Genomic DNA, 23,517 nt, shown 5'->3' on the forward strand with positions numbered 1-23,517 from the left:
CTCTTCACTTTTTATGCACCCACACACACGTACACACTGAATCGCTTATGTTTGCTTTGAAAGCGTGCAATGCAGCGTGTAATTAGAACGTTACAGGGCAACTGGGCAAATGATTTATTATCCGCAGCGAGGTGTCATTAAACGAAAATAAATGTAATTAAATGGAACTTAACATAAAACAAATTGCTTACATGCCTTAACAGCATACCTACACACATGCACACAACTGAAGTGTTCTTATGTCTCAAACATACATACATATGTGTTTAGGTATTAAAGTGTGTTTGTTTAGAGAGCGTTTGTCGAGTGAAGCGCATTTACTAAATTTTTTGTAAAAAGTAATATTTTTTTTTTATTTTTGTTTTTTTTTCACATTTTCACAATTCTTTTTTCTTATTTTTTGTTTTTTTTTTGTTTTTATGGTTAATTTAGCATTTCCACTGCACTTGAGCTTATTCCACATATAAAACTCACAATTTGCTATAAAACATATAAATTTAGTAAAACAATTACCGCGAACAAGTTGCATTTGTGCGTGTGTGTGTGTTACTTTGTGGACATGCCAAGCATGTGTGCGAGCAACTATTGTCTGTTGTGGTGCCATATGACATGGTCAATTAGCTGAGCTTTGCCTTGCTGAGCAAAGCTTTTAAAAATTACGCGCCAATAAATTCATTTTAAATTTTTCGGTTTGCCCATTAGCATTTTCTTGTGTGAAACGGAAAGCAATAGTGTTTGTATATGTGTGTGCATGTGTGAGATGCTCTTGAGACTATGCAACAAAAGGGAAATATGTTGGATAATTTAAATATTTATTTTTTAACAAGAAAGTTGAAGTTCGTTTTAGAAAATATTATTTTTTGAAAATATATTGGAGAAGGGTTGCAACCCTAAATTTTTATATATTTTTTTATGAGATTTTATAGCTTATAATAAATTTATTTATTTATAAAAGTACTTTGATCGTGAGAAAAAAATTTTAAAATATATGTTATAAAAAGGCTGCCACCTGTTTATAATTATCTTTAAAAATACTTTTATGATAACACATTTATTTTTGAAAATGTATGTATTATAGAAAGATTGCCACCTTTTTGTCTTACATTTTTGAATTTAAATTTTTATATATTTTTGGTGAAATTTTATAATTTACAAAAATACTTCGAAGGAAAAAATTTGTATGTTTTGAAAATATATTGTAGGAGGGTTGCCACGTGTCAGTTAATAAATTTTCACGTTGATATTTTAAATTTAATAATGAACTTATTTATTTACCAAAAATACTTTTAAGATTTTTTCAATATATATTTTAAAGAGGTTGCCACCTTTTTGATTTAATTTTCAAAACTTTTATATATTTTTATGATAAAATTTTATGATTTATAAAAATACTTTTAAGGTAAGAAAAACTTTTTTGAAAATAGATTAGAACAAGGCAAGGTTTTTTATATATTATTCTTTCATGGTGAAACTTTATAGTGTACAAAATTCATATTAATTTGCCAAAATATTTTTTTGTTGAAAAATAAAATTAAAAACATAATAAAAAGAGGCTGCCACCTGTTTATATAAATATTCTTTAGGTTGCCAGCCCTTTACCCAAATTTCAATATATTCTGCGGCCTCACCATCGATACATTTTCCAGCAGCTCTTACCATGGGGCCTACAAATGTTTGAGGCGTTGCCTTGCTAAGGCGGAAAAAACGGGACAAGAGATGCTTCATTGTTTTCCTGGTGCTTTGCTCTGAATATTTCCTACGCTCTACTCGATCTGTCAGCCCCACCAGAGTGCGACCAGTAAATAATCCAATCAGGCTATACAGCCTCTTGTATGAAAAGTGTGTGCTTATTTCTCATTTATCGCCTTGCTCACAACTTTTGCAGTTTTGCATACCGGTAGATCATTCCATCTCGTTTTAACCTTCCTTGACAAGCTCCTGCCCAGATGGCCGGTAAGACAATATATGGATTTACCACTCACTCACTCACGGATGGCATCCATACACAACTTTTGCCAATCTCGTCCACTATTTCATTGCACTAGCTGCCTTTGCGACTTGGTACCCAGTGGAAATAAAGACGCTTGTTGCTGGCGACATAATTTTTAGTCGTTTGGGAATTTAATTTCGTACTTTATTTTACTTCTCTGATATTTCGAAATTTTCAATGTTGCTAGGGTCCATTTTTCTCCTTTTAAACCTAAAAAGGCACATCCAGTAGAAAACTGCGTCCTTCCCTTACCAAGGACTTTAGTTCAATAATACCAAACCATTAACCAACCAAATATATGTTGGCCTATCGAGTCTGACCTCTTAGCGACTTAGGTATAACTGCTTATTTACTCTAACAAATATAATCCTCGCTTATGCGGTATCTCAGGTGAGATCTTAAGCTCACTGTTTCACAGTGTAATTGATCAAACGCTTGGCACTGTGGCTGTGCGCGTGGAGATTCTTGCGGCGAGTCGCCGGGTTGAGGGTCAATGTGTGCGCATGCGCGCTTGAGAGCAACAAAGTCAACGAGCAGCTGCTTCATGTTTGCGGCCTAAACTCGAGGACACTGCTGGCGGTCGCTGTGGCAAAGTTGTGCAAATTAACGGATATGTCAACGCCGAGCGTCAGCTGTTGAAGAGCAGCAAGCAGCAAAAAGAAGAAGACAAAATAATTTGGCCAAAATTCGTTGGAGGTGGCAATGATGGTGTTGTAGTGCTGGCGGCCGTGCGCTATGTGCTACCGCCAAGCGGTTCGCAATAGTAATAACAATAACGCGGCAAGAACAACAACAACAATGCACCAGCAGTGACTAGAGCAGTAAGCATAACCGCAACAAAAGACGCTGAAATGTAAGCGAGTGCGCTTGCTGCTCAATTTGTTCGGAAAATGTATAGTACAAGTGTGTACGTGTGTGTGTGTATGTGTGTGTGTGCCCCGGCGCACGAGAGTCAAGCGCTGGTGCGTTTTCCGCTGGGCGCGGGGTTTGGCGGCGTTGGCCATTAATTGCACTGCTAGCAACTGCAGAGAATTCACTAATCAATTTTTGTTGTTATTGTTGTGCATGGTCACCATATTTAGGCGTGTAGTTGTTGTTGGCTTGTTCGTCGTCGTTTAAACATTTCAGTTGGCTTCGGTTGGTTCAATTGTGCCATTTTATAAGAATAGAATTCGTATTTGCAGCATTTTCAAAAGCAGCAGCAACAACAACAATAACAACATAAACCATTGCTACAACAATAAGGAATAATAATTCATGTAAGCGCTTTACTTTGGCGCATGCGCATATAAATAGTTGTGTCTCAATACTGTGGAGGATTAGTTGTGGCGGAACCTCAGTTGACAACAGTTGTACCTGCAACAACATAACGGTGCAAAGTGCTACAAAGAGCAAGTGTTCGTTAGAAGCAACAACAGTGTTTACGAAATCCTTTACGAAATGCAACGCATCTGCTTAGTGTTGCTCAGTTTGTGCGCCGTCGCCATGGCTGGCTATCTGGGCGGCGGCGGTAGCGGCTGGAGCTCCGGTGGAGGTGGCGGTAGTCGCGGCTGGAGCTCAGGCGGCGGTGGTGGTGGTTGGAGTGGTGGCGGTRGCGGTAGCATCTCCTTATGGCCCAGCAAATCCTCTTACAGCGGCGGTGGAGGCGGCAGTGGCTGGCGCTCTTCGGGTGGTGGTTGGTCTGGAGGCGGTGGTGGCGGTGGCTGGCCGGGCAAGTCTAGCTACAGCAGCGGTTGGTCGAGCGGTGGTGGTGGCGGTAGCGGCGGTGGCTGGAAAATAAGCAGTCTCGGCGGTTCGGGTGGTTACGGTCATGGCGGTGGCGGTAGCGGCGGCTGGGCGCAGGCACTATCTGGTTGGAAATCGGGTCTCGGTGGTGGTGGCAGCAGTGGCTGGAAGTCAGGTGGTGGCGGTGGTGGTGTCTGGAAGATTAGCAGTGGGGGCGGTAGTGGCGGTTATGGCGGCGGTTGGCCATCAGGCGGCAGCAGTGGTTGGTCATCGGGCGGTGGTGGCGGCGGTTGGAAGTGGTAAATCTTTCAAAGGAGCTGTGCAACTTAGTAGCAAACGAAAGTGTTGTGTTGTGTAAAAGTATTTCCCCCAAATGTGTATTTAAGTTAAAGTGAAGTACGAAAAACTATGTTTAAGCATATATATTTCCACGCACTTACATGCATACATATGTACCTTTTTGTAAATAAAGTCAATTGCATTTAAAATCATGAGCTTTTTTCTTAAAAGACAAGTGAAGTTAATTTTTGGTGCTTAACGTCTTTGGACACAAATTTTAGTATCAAGTTAGACTATCTCCGTAATCAGCTATTCAACCAGGAACTAAAAGTGATGGAAGAATAGTATCAAGATTGTATCAAGGTTGTTGTCGTCCTTCTGTTAGTTAATAAAAAATTCCTGAAATATTTTAGATCAAAGCTGAGATTCAAGAGCTTACATGACTGCGAATATACTTGAATTATTCATCTAAGGTAAGTTTAATCAGATTGTAATATTCTTCAACCCAGTTTCTAGTGTTAACAAGGAGTCAATAAAATCTGTGGACATTTTCAATTTACAGATTTGTTATTCTAGTTAGTTTCCGATTAGCTTCCATCCGATAGAAGACATCGTGATCATTCTGTTATTAGATCACGGTTTAAAACAGAATAGGATGCTGGAAGATATATAAGTAGAAAAAAAGTCAGGGTAACTAAACACTATCTTACATCTTCATTGAAATGTTCTTCCTTGTTTTCTAAAATATATGCACCGGGTATAACCGAACATGTTAGTCATAAGGTGGGACAACTCAAATGCGATTCGTGCACAGTTTTATCGTAATATATGATTCAAACTACACTTAATTATTCAGTATAATCTCCCTGAACCTTAATACACTTGCTCCAATGATCCTAAAATCTGTTGATCCCATGCTCCAACACTGCGAACTTTAATTCATGGATTTATCCGTTGTCGAAATGCTCTTATGCCACGGTGCATTGTATTGATGAAGAATTAATTTTTTCTTCCGCAAAACGGGTCTTTTTTGCCGGAATTTTTTCCTTCAACTGGTCCCAGAGGTTGCAATAATATTCAGAACTAATTGTTTGACCAGTTTGCAAGTCATTCACAAACAAAATTTCTCTCGCATTCCAAAAACCTAATGCATGAAACCGCATTCGAATATGTTTTTGTTTTGGATCGCCTTCAAGGCTTGTACGTTCACTTTTAAACTCGGCAATCCATCTTTCTACTGTTCTAGGTGTAGGTGAACAATCCTTATACTCTTTTAACATTCGGTCGTGAATTTCTTTTGCTGCTACACCTTAGAGAAAAACAATTTTACCACTACATAATATTAAATTTTTTTCCATTGTAAGAAATACGGTGACACGGCGACACTAAATGGCTCGTAAACAAAGAATGATTGCCTGACTGAAATGAAACTTCGTTCATATGAAGAGTGTACCAACAAAACACAAGAAAATAAAAAATAAAAAAAGTAAGTAAGGAAGGGCTAAGTTCGGGTGTCACCAAACATTTTATACTGTCGCATGATAAATGGATAATCGATATTATTTTTTTAATTTTTCTGTAAAATTAATTAGATTAGATCAATTTGTGTACTTTGAGTATTGAATTGTATTTTAATTGTATTGAAAAGTTATGGTTCGATCATGACAATTTTTCCACAAGGGATACCTCAGCACAAATACCGTATTTGTCTAAAGTTTTATTCCGCTATCATCATTGGTTCCTAATGTATATATTATAGAGGGAAGGCATCAGATGGAATTAAAAATAGCGTTATATTGGAAGAGGCGTGGTTGTGAACCGATTTCATCAATATTTCGTACATGTCATCAGGGCGTTAAGAAAATATTATATACCGAATTTTATTGAAATCGGTTGAGTAGTTTCTGAGATATGGTTTTTGATCCATAAGTGGGCGACGCCACGCCCATTTTCAATTTTTAAAAAAAGCCTGGGTGCAGCTTCTTTCTGTCATTTCTTCCGTAAAATTTTGTGTTTCTGACGTTGTTTGTTAGTCGGATAACGCACTTTTAGTGATTTTCAACATAACCTTTGTATGGGAGGTGGGCGTGGTTATTATCCGATTTCTTCCATTTTTGAGCTGTATATGAAAATGCCTGAAGGAAACGACTCTATAGAGTCTGGTTGATATAGCTATAGCAGTTTCCGAGATATGTGCAAAAAACTTAGTAGGGGGCGGGGCCACACCCACTTTTCCAAAAAATTACGGCCAAATATGCCCCTCCCTAATGCGATCCTTTTTGCCAAATTTCACTTTAATATCTTTATTTATGGCTTAGTTATGACATTTTATAGGTTTTCGGTTTCCGCCATTTTGTGGGCGTGGCAGTGGGCCGATTTTACCGATCTTCGAACTTAACCTTCTTATGGAGCCAAGAAATACGTGTGCAAAGTTTCATCATGACATCTCAATTTTTACTTAAGTTACAGCTTGCACGGACAGACGGACGGACGGACAGACAGACATCCGGATTTCAACTCTACTCGTCACCCTGATCACTTTGGTATATATAACCCTATATCTGACTCTTTTAGTTTCAGGACTTACAAACAACCGTTATGTGAACAAAACTATAATACTCTCCTTAGCAACTTCTTTGCGAGAGTATAAAAATTGGGCTGGGCAACGCCCTCTCTTATCAAATGACAAAACTTATTGAACAAATGGTGTTAATTCATTTGTGAGATGTATTCTGCAGAGTGACTGTCGTTTTTCTAGCAAACCCCGTGTGGAATATGTCGGCTTGGGTTCTGATCTTCTGGTTGGCATTTCACAACATAGGGCATTTCCCTGGCTTTGATTCCTGAAAGTTGCAAAGGTATAAAATGTTCGGTTGCACCCGAACTTAGCTTTTCCTTACTTGTTTGTTTTACAATTTTCTCATTTCCAATCATGGCAGTTGCATTGGGCCTACCATAGTGTGCAGCCTGTTGCGCTCTGTTTGCCAGAAAGTTAATTGAAAAACATTTGTTCCGTGTCTTCCTCCTTTGCTTCGTTACATACATAATGGCTCTTCGGCTTTTCTAATACTTTCTAAAATATCGGTGCCCAGATGTCAGTCTAATAATACTCACCATCATGCTTCCTGCATAACCATTATTATTTTTTTTTGTAATTAGCATAGTCGTCCATCTATTATGATGTCCTTGCTCCAAACGAGTTTGCCATCGTTTTGAGGTATCATTCCTTATTTCCTTATTTCCTTTTTTGTGCTGGTGACCTTTGTTCCTTGTTCTTTTAAGATCCACACTTTTTTATTTGAAATGGATGGACGTCTAATCTAAAATCTATTTTAAATGCCTTTTCCGCAGCGTGTTGAATTTGTGGTCAGTAGGTAAGTCTTGACTTTAGTCTTACATCGAGATAATTGACAACCTTAGTCTCTCCCTCTCTGTTGTTGTCCTTATGTCTACTATAATCGGAATACGCTTCTTGGCTAGCAATACCAGCCGGTATTCCGAGTCTTAGTATGCCGTCGTAGCTGAGGTATGAGCCGGTGATTGATCCCTGCGCAGCTCCTTCAGAAGTTTTATACAGCATGGTTACCATAATATTATATAAACGACAATCAAATTAAACAGTGTTCATCAAATCTACAGTAGATAATATTTTTGAAAATAGTTACCATCCTTTATTTTTTCATTTGGTTAAAAAAATATAAATGTTAATTGTAACATCTTGAAATGAAAAGTATGTCCTTTATTTTTTTAAGAAGGGTTGCCACCTATTTTCTTTTCTTTTTGAACATACATATGTGAAATATCTTTAACAGCACATCGAAGGACATTAGTTAGGAAAGAAATGGCAGACATTTTCTTTATACAATTTAGAGAAAGGGTTGCCATTTATTTTTAAATATTTTTTTTTATTTTTAAATATGTGGAAATTCTTTAAAAGGGAATCAGGAGTCACTATAAAATGTTCACTTGTATTGCACATTGTTCTAACCACACAATTAATTTTTTTTTTATAAAAAAAGTTAATTATTATTATCTCAGCGCCTACAAAAAATTATTATAGTTAAGAATTATTTTTTAAAATGCCATTTTATATTTACAAATTTTCCTTTATTATAAAGGTATAAACCAACATAGTTATGTGAGTCGAAAGCAAATGTTTTACCAAAATTTTAATTTTATGATTTTTTTCCATTTTCAAGGCAAGCGAGATAGTCCAGTTAGGTGAGGCAGAGCATATAAGCAAGTCCAGTTCTGYATGCCATAAGCGTTTGATGTGGCTAAGCGATGAATTACCATTTACCGCCACCACCACCACCATATCCACCGCCGCCACCATGACCACCACTACCATAGCCACCGCCGCCACCACCTCCTTTACCGCCGCCATAACCACCAGAACTACCACCACCATAGCCGCCTTTACCGCCGCCGCCACCACCACCTGATTGCCAACCGCCACCGCCACCTCCTTTGCCGCCATAACCACCGCTTCCACCATAGCTACCACCACTGCCGCCGTATCCTTTTCCACCACCACCCCCACTGTAACCGCCACCACCACCACTATATCCGCCTTTGCTGCCGCCACCATATCCACCGCCGCCGCCTCTACCACCGCCGCCACCACCTCCCTGCCAGCCGCCACCGCCTGCCATGGCTAATGCGACCAAGGCCAACAACAATACAATGGCGAAAGCGCGCATCTTCAAATGTCTCTAGTCGCGGTTCGTCGAGGATTCCAAAATTCGCGGTTCTGGTTTGCTGATTCGCTGATTTGCTGCTTGGTTGATAACTTTGTCGTGCTGCGTATGCTCCAACGCTGGTGGTTGGCTTCACTGATGCCGCTGACACTTGCAACATCGCTTTTATACACGCGAGCCCTGGTGCATTTCACACTTGCCGCTCGCCGGTTTTGTTCCCTTTTTGCACACTCGTCGCCTTTTTTCTTTTATTACTATTTTATTTATATTACAATTTGTTATTGTTTAATTTTGAGTATAATATTTTTGTTTTTGTAATGCAGTAATAATTACAAGCACTTGTACAGTTTTTTTTTTCTGTCGGCAATTAGAGAAGTTCACATCACGGCGCTCATCAAGCATAAATTAACGAAATCGGTTGGCAATGCATAACAATTTCTAGAAACATATGGATACACATACATTCACACATGTACTTACATATACTATATGTTTACTTCGCAACAAGACAACATTTGAGTTCACACTTGCAGTGTCATGACTTTGGCGGGTTCAACTTTTCTGCCGTAACAAATTTAAGGCGGGAAAGAACAAATCAAAACAGAAAATACTTGTAAGTGTACGAGTACAGATATACATATATTAATTATACATACATACATACATGTATACGGACATATCTGTGCACATCGGCGTATGCATACAGTAGTTTTTACTACACCAATTCTACTATGCAAAAGGCTTAAACGGGAAAACATAAAAATTACAATGAAAAAAAAAGAATTATTTTAGTGGCAACACTGGTTACACATATTTTCGTAGTATAGCTTCCATATAAATACACAATTTCTCAACCTTTTGAACGATTATTTTTCGTATGCAATCTAAAATTTTTAAAGAATTTTTCTGATGGTGGCAACGCTGTTTAAATATTTTTTATTCAAATTTATCTGTGATACCTTCCACTTATGCTTTAGATTTTTACATAAAACATTAGACAAATATTTTTTTTTTTTATTTTAATATTACGGTAGATGGCAACACTTTTTATATATATGGTATTATTTTTATTTTGGACAATATTAATTAGAAATCTTGCTTAAATTTAGTGATTATTTACATAGTTCTATACTGGTACATTAAATTTGCTCAAATTTTATTACTTTCTTCAAACACTACACAAGATGGTAACCCTATTAAAAATATGTATTTATTTAACAACTATAAAACATGTGTGAACACATAAGGCAACATTATTATAAAAATATTTTTTAAAAGTTTGCATAATAGTTGCGATAGACGGCAACTCCATCTCAACAATTTTTTAGTTGAACTGCCCTAAAGGCTTACATTTTTATTTATATTATTTGTTTAATGACAACAGTCCTTTAGTACGTTGACATACACTTAATTGCTTATTGAAGTTAAATTGAGAAACAATTTAAATAGATGGCAACGCTATTAAAAAAATCTGCATTTTACTTTACTTAGTTAGTTAATTGCTTTATATTTTGATATTTTAGTAAGTTTTTAGATTTAAATATTCAAAATAAATTATATAACAAAAACAAAATTTTCTAAAACAGTTTAAGCGATGTGGCAATGCCGAATATTACGTACATTTGTTATTTGAAGTGTCATGTATTGATATGTATTTGATATCATTTTCTGAAGTAAAGTAATAATCTGAAGTATTCTGAAGTAGTAGGTAATTGCCAATAAGTACAATGTAAATGGCAACCCTGAAAAAATATTCGCCGTAAACGTCTTATAAAATTGTGAAATGTATCTAATTTGCACATTATTGGCAGATTATTGGCAGATCTGGCAACCTCATTAAGAGAAATCATGCGAAATATTTATAAACTTTAATTTTTTAAAATTTGTTTTGTTCTCTAATATGGCAACGTTTTATAAAATATTTGCTATCTATAAACTATTTTATAGAAGGGTTGATAGTATAATAACTTAACAACTACAATATTTTGACTTTTTTATTCATTATATTATAATATAGTATATTCTCAGTTCCTGTGAATTTTTTTCATTTTATGTTATTTTCAATTATTTGCCAACTCTAGCATATTTTTTATATTTTAAATATTAATTTAACCTTTTTTATATTTTTCTCAATTGGTGTGTTTTTTTTCATTTGCGGCTATTTTCAGAAATAATAAACTTTTCTGTTAGTTGGCAACTCTATCATATTTATAAAAAAATTTTTTAATTTTAATCGTAAAAATCGTATATATTAACTTTCTTAGAGTAATATCTTTATATGTGGCAAGTCTATTCAACATTTATTCACTAATTAATTATACCTTATTGGTCTATGTAATGTATTCCGTCATTAATTAATTGCAAATTGAAAAAGCTTTGGGAGCCTTCAATTAACACATTTAGCACAAATGCAATGTACTTACATACATACATGTACAATATTATCTCACATTTACGGTTTAGCCCTAGTTAAGCAGTGCACTCGGGGACTTTTTAATTGCCTTGAGAGAATTTGAGGCAGGCTTCTAAAAATTAATCATAAACTTCGCAAAGCAAACATGCAATACTCATACATTTTGTATAATTGTAAAATTACTTTATTATTTCATAAAGTTACACCTTGTGAATGGCTTAGAAGAATTAGAAGTTTGGTAATAAAATTAATGAAATATGCTGTGGAATCCACTAAATTTTCACAGAGCTTTTCACCAAGTTCTCACGCGTGGATATCAGCTGTAGCTTACGAGCATCATAATTTTTTTTTTTTTTTTGGAGTATTGGAGTTGGGTATTTTTTACGAAATGTGTTACCAGGAAACTAGAAAGTTTCAAAAGTGCAATAATATTTCAACGCTTTGAGAGCAAGGTTCTAATAGGAAACGTTTAATAGAGGTATTGAAGTTCTATGCCATGAATTTATTATATTGTTTCTTTCGAAAAACTGTGTACTCAAGCTCTAAGGGAAAGAACGTTGCCAAGATCATAAGATATTATCAAGAATAGTGGGATATATCCGTATAAACTTGGTAAATCTTTCCACATTAGATATTTGAAACAGATATATAGTTTTTTTGTATAATACTTTAGACCTTTTCTCATCTTCTGTTAGGTTAGGTAAGGTTAAGAGTTCGATCCCTAACATGGATCTCACTTTAACACTTAAGAACGCGGATTTGTTGTGGTACCTAAGAACTAAGTTTCATATACGATATATCACAAGACCATTACAAATCAATGCAGCGCTTTGAGCTTCACACAATTGTTGAAATCAAATGCCGTCGAGATCACGAGCTTCAATTTCAGGTATCAATTTTTGTTAACATACGCGGTAACGGTTGCCACTGACGTTTACGTTCTTACTGACCGATGATTCCATCGACCCACAAACTACACCAAACTGATTTTTTTTCTGGAAGAAATCACAGTTCTTGAATCTTTTCAGGTTCGCTTGTTTACATTGAGCTAGAAATGAGCCTCATCGGTGAACAAAATTTTACTCGAAAACGTCGGATCCTCGTGGAACTTGGGAAGGTTGAGGGGCTTCAGTTCTTTGCCAAGCTGTATTTTGTACACTTTCAAATTAAGGCCTCGACGTAAAATACGCCAACGTACGGTGCGGATTCGACTCTCCGTGGTCTTCGTGTACACTCTCAGCTACGGCTGACATTTTTTTTTTCACTATTGACCATAAGCTGGGCAAAACCATTCTTTACAGAACTTTCGTAATGAAGCTGAACGAAAATGGCTATTAAAAAGTACTCCTACTTGAATCAACCTTTATTTGCAGAATTCATGAAAACCGGCACAGATAGAGACTTCTTATAGAATAGGTGCGCCTGATCAAATAATACATTGAATGAAGAAGGCGATCATATCTCTCCTAAAGAGAACCCATAGAAAATTAATATGGATATGCCTAAATGGACTGTAATTTCGTATTTGATGTATTTTATTAAAATAAAGATACTAAATGTTGCAGAAATTGTCATTAATCCTTAGCCGTTTTTAAGGAGGTTTGTTTTGAAGTAGTGGCTAGAGGTTTTAGTTTTAAAAAGATAATTTTTGCATTATTAACTGCAATTGCCGCAGTATTCGCAAAAAGTGTTCCTCATTCCAACGAGTTGAATATGTGTATTAGTGCAAAATTCGTTGATCAATCCACAATCTCGAACATCCATACATGAAATTTTATCAATTGCTGGGGAGCTTAGTTCAATTTCAGAAACTTTTTGAGACTCACTTCAACTTGTAGCATTATTAGCTTCAGAACTATTACACTACAAGACAATTTTCATTATAAATCCCCTTTAGTTAACTCTCGTTTTTAAACAGGTCGTTAATGGCTTCTTTCGAAATTTCAAAACATAAACAAAATCAATTTAGAGGAAAACAAGTTTGAATCTAAGGCAGATATATTGCCTTATCGTTGAAGTATAGTTTTAGTTCTATAACTGCCAGGATTTGACATGAAAATATATCCACTGAGGCTTTTTTTCACATATACTAACCGATTAGTCGATATTGCTCTTAAGAGGCTGAATCGACCTTCAAAAAAGCTAATTGAAATTCCGAAATGCTAAAATTGACATAGCTGCCATGGTGTTAATATAAATAATGGATTTGGAGTGGACGCCACGTTACTTAGTTATGATGTAATGATTACCACATAATGCACATACATAGGTGACTAACACACTTTTATCTTAAATTATGATTTTACTTATTGCCGAGTAACCGAATACCCACGACTTTTCGCAAATCATGATCCACATCACTAACTGTAGCACTCAAAGAGCATCAGTGCCGATTTATGCACAAACAATACACTGATGACTTGCAAAACCGAAAAACACAAGCAAATATGTTAAGCAATAATTTATTAGACATTTTACAACAAAAACAAACAGATATATTTTTTGCTTAGCATCCATCTCAAATTCAATGTCACAGCCACCAGCAACAACTTTTACTGCCCACCAGCTGAGAAAAGGAACACGCTCAAAACGCAAAACGCTAAGCTGCGCTCATAAATGTCAGAATCAATCGTTAATTTGCACAAATCTTCTCTTATGTTCAGCGCAGCGGCGAAATATAGTTCCTGCATAAGTTGCATCGTTAACCTTCACCCGAGCGTTGGTCGTCAGACAGGCAGCCAACGCTTACTTTTACTTTGATGAGCGCATAAATACTAGCGATTTGATTTGTCTGGGTTGCATTCGTTCCGAGCATTCGATCGTTCGGCGTGAGATGCACTCATCACTCGCTAAGTATTTGAATGCAGCATTGATTACAGAAATATGTTTGTGTGACGGTGTAAATGTGTAAATTAACGAGCGTTTAAAGTGTTACGCTCAGGATTAGGGGTTTGTGTGTGAAGCAAGTCATTATCTCATAAATTTTGAATTTGCGCATGCGCGCATGCACACCATAAATGCACGCGGCTTTTATTTATGTTCATGCATATTAGAACCAACTTAATACTAGCTGGGTAAATATTAGCACTAGATAGTGTTTCAGTGTTTCAGTGTGTTGATGTGTGTTTGATTTTAGTATTTGTTTTGTGAAAGGGCGGGTTTTCGTTAGAAGCTTAGTTTAGGTTAGGTTATGTTAGGTTAAGGGGTCGATCTTAACACGAATCTCACGGCAAATCGCTTTAAGTTTGTCATGAATTACTGCGGCGTTACCATAAATGTAAGTTTCGGCTATATAAGAATTCTGTTAAGCTTCAGCCTCAGCCTTGCAAAGGCTGCACAGTGTGAGAAAGTCAGGAGATTTCCATCTCACTCTTCGCCATACAACTTTGACAATTAGCGTCCCCCAAGATTATTGGCTCTACTTCAAGGATGCCTATTGGACAGTGTTCAGTAAGAACTTCTACTATTACGATAAGAAGAGCTTTGCTCAAGGATAGTAGTTCAGAAGATCTCCTGCGTTCTCCTCTAGAACCCAAAAGAAACTTGCAGTCTCACAGAAGCTGGTCCCCTAACCATCCATTCTTTCACTCCATGTTAAACGCTCGCGAGGTTCATTGTTTCAGTGCTAGAACACAAGACGCCAATAGAGATATAACTCTGTCCCATGCCGAACAGCCGGAATTAGCCAATTCCGCTGTAACCGGATACCCAAAGGAGTCAGATGATGAAGTAGCTAATTCTAATCAGAACAACGGGCGTGAATGTTGATCCCTCTGAAAGATGCCGAATTTTGTAGGAGGACGTTTACCGCAACTTTAATAACAGCCACCCGTGAAAAAGCTCACTACGCCTCTTCTATAAAGACTCGTCTCCATCTACATATCACTCGTCTGTATGTGCGCAGAGAAGAAGGCGCCATAAGTAGCCCCTGCAATGCAGTGATCCAAGTTTTTTCAGATGCAATTCAAGAAGGACAATACAAGGGACGATTCAAAGTAAGCAGTACTTTCTGAATCTAGCGCCCCCTGGTGGCGCCCTTTATATGTCGACTGGTGCGTTAGAATCTGATATCTTTATTGATTGTTCAGTGAGATATTCACGTTCATTTCATTCATTGGAAGTGAAGTTATTACAATTTAAGTGTAAGTATATTTGCGTTATCGGTGCGAAAATGAGCTTCGAACAAAGAGCCAACATTAATTTTTTTTTTTAATTGGTAAAACTTTTACCCAAATGTTTTCATTGATGAAACAAGTTTATGGCAATGATTGCCTATCCGTAGCAGAGTGCACGAGTGGTTTCAACGTTTTCAAAGTGAAGTCAAAATCATCATTGAATTTCATGGAAATGGAATTGAGCATCTCCAAAACATGGATTTTTTGCATTTCGACCAAACATTTGGGCTTACGAAAGGTGTGTGCTCGGTGTGTTCCGCACAAATTAACTGACGACCCCAAAAATTGCTTAAAATCTAACATCATCGATCAACGCTTGTGACCGTTTATTTGACGAAAAACCACTCCTCGTATTCACCTGGTGCGGCACCGTGCGACTTCTTCCTTTTCGCAAAAATGCATTTGTCTATAAAAGGAAGGCCTGCAACGGCATACTGGCGACCATACCGTCCAACGAGTTAAAACACTCGCTCGACATGCTTTTGGACCGTACAAAAAGCTGTATTGAATCAAAAGGAGATTATTTTGAATAAATTGATTGTGCCGAAAAAACTATTTGTTCTGGTTTTTTTCAAGTCCTGTTTACTTTGGAACGCTCCTTGTATGTTTATTATTTTTAGACTGCTTTATACTTTCGACAATTCTTTTAGTAATTGAAGTAGCTCTTTGCTTCATAAAATATCACAGAATTGATCTCTCACATCATGTATGATCCATATTAAGCATTCCGCATTTATATTATGAAATTGTCTGAGGATAAGCAGATTCGAATTATATACTATCGAATGGATTAACTAAGGTGCTGCACTATCTTAGCTAAAATTCTCTCTAATAAAATAGAGATTTGTTGACGAGGTCGACTACTTTTCTTACAAGCTCAGGTATTGAACCAACACTTGCTTCATTGATGATCACCTACTTTACTTTATGGCGCCCCTTAAATCCCGTCTGCTTGAAAATTCTCCAACGTTATGCCAAAACAAGCATTGTAAACATTCAACTAATTTTTTTATGACTATACGATTATGTCAGAACTGTGTATTTGCAATATTTGTAGTTTCAAAACAAAATGTTCTCAGGCATTTACCAACAACTTACGCTCATAAACTATTAATCAGAAGATGCGAAAACAATTATCCGCTTTTAATGATCATTTGAAAGAAAAACAACAACATTTCAATGCATATGCGGGTACGCAAGACATTTATTATGGCCATAAAACGTGTAATTATATTGAAAACAAAATTAGAAACACAAAGCATAAATCAAACAAAATAATCATAGTTAGTACTCACTATGTTTGTATGTGTGTGTGTTTATGGTCCATGGATGTTCCGTTTTCCAATTCACACAGAAATTAAAGAGGATTATGAAAAGCAAACTTGCTGTACTCATATAATAAATCACCTATAGGTGCGGGAAAAACCTTCACTTAGTTTTGAACTGATTAAGGTTAGAAATAGAGAGGCATCATTGCCTAGCAATTGGAATATTTGCTTATAAAGACTTTTAAGCGGAAGAATGTCTGGGAATGGTGAGACTTGAAAAGAAGTTAAGTTGCCTTTTGTATATTTATATATCAATCTAGTTGTCGATGATCGACTAACACTTCCTCATCGTCGATTTTAAAGCCGCCTTCGACAGTATGAAAAAACAAACAGTTGTGCACTGGCGACTTATCATAACTTACAGAGTCGTGGATGATGTCGTCTATCTTGGAACCAGCATCAATACTAACAACAACGTCAGCGTCGAAATCCGACAAAGAATAACTCGTGACACCAGGTGCTACTTTGGACTGCGTAAGCAATTGAGAAGTAAAATCCTCTCTCGATGAACAAAGACCTAATTCGGCAAGCCACTCATAATCCCCGTGCTGCTGTATGGTGCAGAGGCATAGACATTGAGTTTTCGAGGGAAAGTTGTGAGAGTTTTCTATGTAGTACCCGCCGTTGAAAGCAAGGAAGGCTTCCACGTATTCTCGTGGGAAAGGTGGAGAAGGACCTGGCTACATTACGCCAATAAATAAGAAGTTGTAGTATATTAGTTTAGGAGGAAAATGTAGCACAAAACAGTTAATAACTTTCACTGGAACCTTTTTTTTTAGTTTAGAAGTTTAAATTTCCGGGAAACCGAAAAATATTCGACTAAGTTAAAACATTTTAAAAACAAAAGTGTCCTAGAAACACACCGTTAGCGCAACTAAGTATTTTATATTAATTTTACTTAAAGATATACTTAATTCCGAAACATTTCATGGTAATATGACCATTATTCAAGGCCTTGGTCAAATCACCCAGCCTAAAACCCTGAGCCTTAGATTTCGTGAATTCTAATCGAACTCGGTTATAAGCTTTGTTTCGTGAGATTCAGAAATTTCTTGTAAATTTCATTCTAAGCCAAACAGGGTTTACGTATTTGTGCGACGTTAAAGCCAGTCTGAGAAGGTATTTAAAGATCAGCTCTTTTCAAACTCTTACATCTCCCGGACGTACAGCCATGAAACAATCTCCACCAAAGAGAACAGCAATAAGAGAATTTCAAATTTCAACAGTTCCCGCTACCACTTTAAGCCCAGGGTCCATTAGTAACCTCCATAATTTTATGGCGTCAGTGCTTTCTTGGTAATAGCACACAGATCATGTTGTAAAGGATGAGTTAATTGATCAGGAATTCTTTGGTAACATTCATGGCCACACGAGTCCACAGACCATGTTCCCACGACAGTCGGGTTTACGTAACCGGAACGGAAACGAATTTTGTATCCGCCAAAGGACTGTCAATTCGGCAAAATTCTGCCGCTACAACAACAACAACAGACCAATGTTGGCAAATGATGTTTTTCTCTTTGTAGTCGCTTTGTAAAACCTGTGACTCTAGAAGATCTAAAGATAGATGTATGACTCATTATCTTCAGGATTTATGGTTTAGTTAATTTTGGGGGTACAAAATCTGATCTGAATATCCGTTCGATTTGCAGCTTGGTTCTGGTAACGTACAAAATAAAAGCTCTGGTTCAAATATATACCTTAAAGGACGGAAAAGTCTGCGAGCTTTCAGTTATTATCCAATGAAATGCTGAAGACGCTTAAAGGATGCGCAGCACTTAAGGTCCATAAAGACCTCATTATCTTCCGTCGCCTCTAATCAATGACAATTTGCAAGATTTTTTTCGTTTCACATAAAATAAATTTACTTTATTCCGCAAAAAGGTACATATATGCATGCAGATTTATATACAAAAACAAAATCACAACACACGAAATTCGAAAAGATCCAATGCGACAGAGTTGCCAGGTCGACATATGCATTTTACCACCAACCGCTGCCACCACCATAACCGCCCTTCCAACCGCCGCCGCCGTATCCACCCCAGCCGCCACTGCCGTATCCTCCATAACCACTGCCGCCATAGCCACCACCACCGTATCCACCATAACCACCGCCGCTGCTACCCAGTGTAATCACTTTGATCACTTTCGGTGATGAATAACCGCCAGAATAGCTGCCACCGCCATAACCGCCACCACCATAACCGCCACCGCCGTAGCCACCACCACCATAGCCACCCCAGCCGCCGAGACTGGAACCACCGCCCCAACCGCTGCGTATAAAACCGGCGGAGGCGACTGCCACGAGGGCGCACAGGATCACGAGGACCTTCATTTTGTCAAACTTTGGCGATAAGTTTTTCCTATAACTGTAACCGTAACTGAAGATGCGTAAGATTGCGCTGCGTTGGATACACGAGTTGTGATAGCCGAATTTGTACTGATATCGACATGCAAATCGAAACCGCTATTTATATTCGACCAAACATTTTTTGTTGGATTTGTTGCAATTATTCTTTTCGAATGTCTACCTGCCGTTCTGTATACACACTCACACACATAAGCACACTTTCAACGCTGCCGTAGCCGCTCATTAGCTAAGCTGACCAAGCCAACAACCCGTCCGAAGATGAGCTGTCAGCAGCGCAATTTAAAACGTCGTATGAGTGAGGAGCATATTCGCACATAGCGCTATTGCAATAAGTACTTACTATGTTGCCGTTGTTATTGCTGTTATTTTTGGCATTACCGCAACGCTTGAGTGCGCTGGTGAACTATTAAACTGCGAGCCAAGCATTTGCTGGCGAAGCTGAGCGACCACCACGGTCAACTACTCGGCCGTGCCACTGCAAACTAGCCAAAAGACTGCAAACGCACACACACGCATGTTGCATAGTGTAAACAGTGGCACTGCGCATGCGCGTGAACTACTAGAAGCGTTGAGCGCATTTAGCGCCAGCGTTCGCTGCGCTCGGTCGCTCAGCTGGACAATGCGTCGTTAAAGTGTTCTGGTATGTAGAGGAGTGTTAGCCCTACGTGACAGCGCCAGCTAGCAGCCGCCGAGCTGTATATGTGTGTGTCGCAAAGTGAATCCCATTTTATAGTTCACATGTGTATAGCTGTGGGTGTGTGTGACTTCTGCAGTTCGCTCGCTTAAAGTCACATGGTTAATGTCAACACTCACTGCTGACCGCAAAACCGGGCCTAGTGGCGGTGGCAGTTGCAGCAGGCTAACCAGTTCTAGCTTTACTTACAACGTTTTTTAGATCTGTTCACTTTTTGGGTGTGTTTTTGTTTATCGTACGCCGTACGGTTTGTTGTGGCAGTTATGTATGTATGTCAACCAACTTCGCACATACGCGAAATCTTGTAATCTGTGACTCAATGCCCTGTGGTGGTTGGCCGCCACCCGCCAGCCGGTAGTCAGTTAGCATACAAGTTGAACTTAATCACATTTAGTCGATATCGGACCGCTCACTTTTTGATGCTTCTTCATGTGACCCAACAGGAAATACTCTCGAGGTAGCTTTTTAAATGGGAAGTGTTTTGGAAAACTTGGATTCTAAAGCCTTTCATGAATTATCGCACATTTCGATACGTGCTTTGTATGGTAAGGTCGTAGGGTTGATCTTATTGATGGATCTTATGTGGATAGCTGTAATCGTTGTTCCCTTTGTGTTAACAGGAACTTTCTTAAAATTGGATCACCAGATCTTCATAGATCGACGTCGCTTTTTGAGAATACCACACATTTTTTAGGCAGTTAATGACAATCCTAGCCACTTCGCCGTAAGTGTGTCTTTTCGATATTTTGGAATAATTCCACTTTGGCTTTCTCCACACAATCTCGACAAAAAAGTCCGAACAAGTATTTAGCAACAACGCGTGGGAATCTGTTGGATAGAGTAAAGCCAGAATATTACTATGAGTCAGTAGTTGAGAGGAGCCCTTACGATTCATCAGAAGGATCACACAGTCGCATAAGTTCTTGTTATTAACCAGTACTTAACGAACTTACAGGAGGTACATGGATCCAACGTTAGGGCGAAAGTATGCAACAAGGTACCGATTCGTTGCCAATCGGATGAAATTGAAGTAAAAGTGCCCTCCATACCAAGCTCTGCAGGTTTTGGCAATTCCGCTTAGAGCTCTTTCGCTAACTTTGAGCGCATGGTCAGGAAGCTCAAAGCGAACGTAGGCGCTTTGCTATCAGCGTGAATTTTCTGAAGGGATCTGGACTTTGAAACTGTATAACTTAACAACAGCAACCTTCGCTTGCCAGATGCTGCAGCGGTGTGGTAGATAGCTGATGGAAATTTTGTTATCCATAAACATAAATGCTTGGCGGTATATTTTAAAATTATCGGAGATATTTCGGGATCCTCAAGTTTAAGGCAGCTTTCGAAGGGATAAAATATATTATGGGAAACTTTTCCAAGGTGGATAAAAATTCAGCTGTTTGCCATTGCATGTGGATCGAAACAATTTGTTCGTTTAATGGGACAGGGATCGAACCTTGTGTAGAGGTTCACGCAAGTGAGGAAACTTCTCTGAGCGACATTTACTTGGGAGGGCCCAGAAACGATTATTTTACATTTGGCTGAAGCAGCTCACGACTTCCGTTCTTAAATCGACTATCCTCTGGGTAGCGCCGGGTTTAGGACCCGCCACGTAAACAATATTATCAACAAAAGGAGAAGAAAAACCTAGGCCTTGCATAATGCTAATATCCACATATAAGGTTCCCAATGACCGCCCTACAAACTTCACCTTTGTTAAACAATAAATAATGGCCGGTTAATGATGGCATTCATAATGGAACTCCTAAATTTTTTAAGTTAATTGCAATCATTTACCTCATTTTGAGATTGTATATTTCATCTCTCAATATTTATTTTATTAGAGACTTGGATGCTCAGATAATAAAGTACTTGTTATGAAGATTTTCGAACTAGAACAAGAGTGATGTAACTTTACTTGAAGGAAAAAAAAAAGAATTCTTTGAGATTGTATTACGGAAATATTTTCCTCGAAATATTTGGGCGTAATTAGGAAAAAGGTAAGAATTTCCCTCAGAAGTTGATGTAGTGTATTAATGCAGAGGTTGAAAATGTTGTACATGGTCTAAATAAACTGATCTTTCTTTCCAAGTTTTGGTAAAAATTCTAGTTCGATAGTAGCACACATTGGAGAAAAAAGTAAAATTGTTTGGATTTTTCATCTGTGACCTTAGAAAATTTTCAACAGAGTTTTTGATCTGTGTTTCGAAAAGGCATTTAATAGAATTCTAGTGATTAGGCACGAAACGCCAGAAAAATAGTAAATAATAATAGAACACAAGATCCACATTGTTTGTTGAATTTACTATTTAACGTAAAGCTCGTTACGCCTCAATTATTTCTTACAAGGCTAGCGCCGACATGCACACATATATCCAACTTAAATATTAGTATATTTCTCGTCTTAAATCATTATCTCACCTTAGGTTATAATCAGGGCCATTTTCGGCTACCCGCAGCTCCAACAGGTGCCGGTTAATTAAAAGCAATGCTGCCAATGCTTCAGTGTGGCAATTAATGGTTCTCTCTAGCACTTTGTGGAAAGAAGGAACGATGATTTCAAAATACAGGTTTAGTGGATTAAACCTTTTCATACATAAGCGTTTGTTTATAGACATACTGTATCTACCAACACCATTGCGTTGTAGAAATAGGAGTAAAAAGTGGGAATTTTCGGGGGTTTTAACGATATCCGCTTTTGCATAAACTATTCTGACAGCCAAGCCGAAGTTAGTGTGGAAGCGTTCTTATTATCCACTTCTTTGTACTTATGTATATAAAATATAAATTTGAAAATATATCAATTCTTGACATGGAAGATAGGTTGTATTGCTAAATGCTAAAAAAAAAAACAACAAGGAAAAACTTAATAACATATATCACTTGTAGATAAACAGTGTTGTTGGGCATATAACTGCACTATTTAGAGTGAGTCATTGATATTCAATTGTCTTTTTAGAAAAAATATTGAGCAAACTCTATGAGAAACTGTAATACAAATATGATCTAAAAATTTTAATGAAAGCTCCTCAGGCCGCAAGTTTAAAAGCTTTCGTTAAACTTAAAAGCTTTTTTCAAAGTTGGTAACATCCAGTAGAAATTTTGGAGATCCGACAAACTATACAATATGATCATTGTGATGAGCTGAGTAGACTAGTCCCTCAGTTTTTGAGAAATCTGAAATTTTGCACACGTTCCGTTCTCTCCAAGAAGCTGCTGATTTGTCGCAACCCTCAATATCGGAGCACTACAGGGTATAGCTACCATAAAACTGAACGATCAATATGAAGATAAAAACTTTTTTATATACTATACTTAAATGCTATAAGAAAAGCACATCAAAAGGATATTCTAACTGTGGTGCAGCCTAAGTAAGCTTTTGTTTTATTACATTTTCTTAACATGAGGTAGTTTTTGCATAAGAAAAGACTCGTACAACTTTATTACGAAAATTCACATTTTCTAAAGGATGTGCTTCGCCCGCTTCTCTCAACTTTTGGTCAACATAGTCGGCCTACTATTCGCAACAACATCACCGAATAGACCACGTCTAGCACACAGTGTAGAAAGTATAGCAGCCGTAGCTGAGAATGTACACGAAGTCCGTGGAGAGTCGATTCGGCGTCATTCGCAGCCACTTGAACTTTGTTTTCAGTTACAGCTTGTGCAAGAACTAAAGCTCGACCTTCGTAAACGACATCGCTTCGCTTAATTTGCTGGTTCCAAGAAGATCCGCCGTTTTCGAGCCAAATTTTGCTCAGCGATGAGGCCTATTTCTGGCTCAATGGGTCTGCGACCGGAAGAGGTTCAAGAGCTCGGTTTGTGGGTCGGTCGAATCATCAGTC

At 37.8% G+C, this 23,517-nt stretch overlaps 3 protein-coding genes across 3 annotated transcripts; 1 reads left to right on the plus strand and 2 right to left on the minus strand.

The window, feature by feature from the left end:
- Nucleotides 1–3,430: 3,430 nt before the first annotated feature.
- LOC108970985 (loricrin-like) lies at nt 3,431–4,018 on the plus strand. Its single transcript, XM_018936739.1, has one exon. It carries the CDS (start codon nt 3,431–3,433, stop codon nt 4,016–4,018), a length of 588 nt encoding a protein of 195 aa, XP_018792284.1.
- Nucleotides 4,019–8,283: 4,265 nt separating this feature from the next.
- LOC108970986 (glycine-rich cell wall structural protein-like) lies at nt 8,284–8,649 on the minus strand. Its single transcript, XM_018936740.1, has one exon. It carries the CDS (start codon nt 8,647–8,649, stop codon nt 8,284–8,286), a length of 366 nt encoding a protein of 121 aa, XP_018792285.1.
- A 9,813-nt stretch (nt 8,650–18,462) lies between these two features.
- Nucleotides 18,463–19,076, minus strand: LOC108971011 (ctenidin-1-like). The gene has a single exon (XM_018936775.1). The coding sequence runs from the start codon at nt 18,946–18,948 to the stop codon at nt 18,595–18,597; it is 354 nt and encodes a 117-aa protein (XP_018792320.1). The 5' UTR covers nt 18,949–19,076; the 3' UTR covers nt 18,463–18,594.
- Nucleotides 19,077–23,517: the final 4,441 nt, after the last annotated feature.

This window comes from Bactrocera latifrons, unplaced genomic scaffold, assembly GCF_001853355.1.
Source record: "Bactrocera latifrons isolate USDA-ARS-PBARC rearing strain unplaced genomic scaffold, ASM185335v1 scaffold_32, whole genome shotgun sequence".
Classification (NCBI taxonomy): domain Eukaryota; kingdom Metazoa; phylum Arthropoda; class Insecta; order Diptera; family Tephritidae; genus Bactrocera; species Bactrocera latifrons.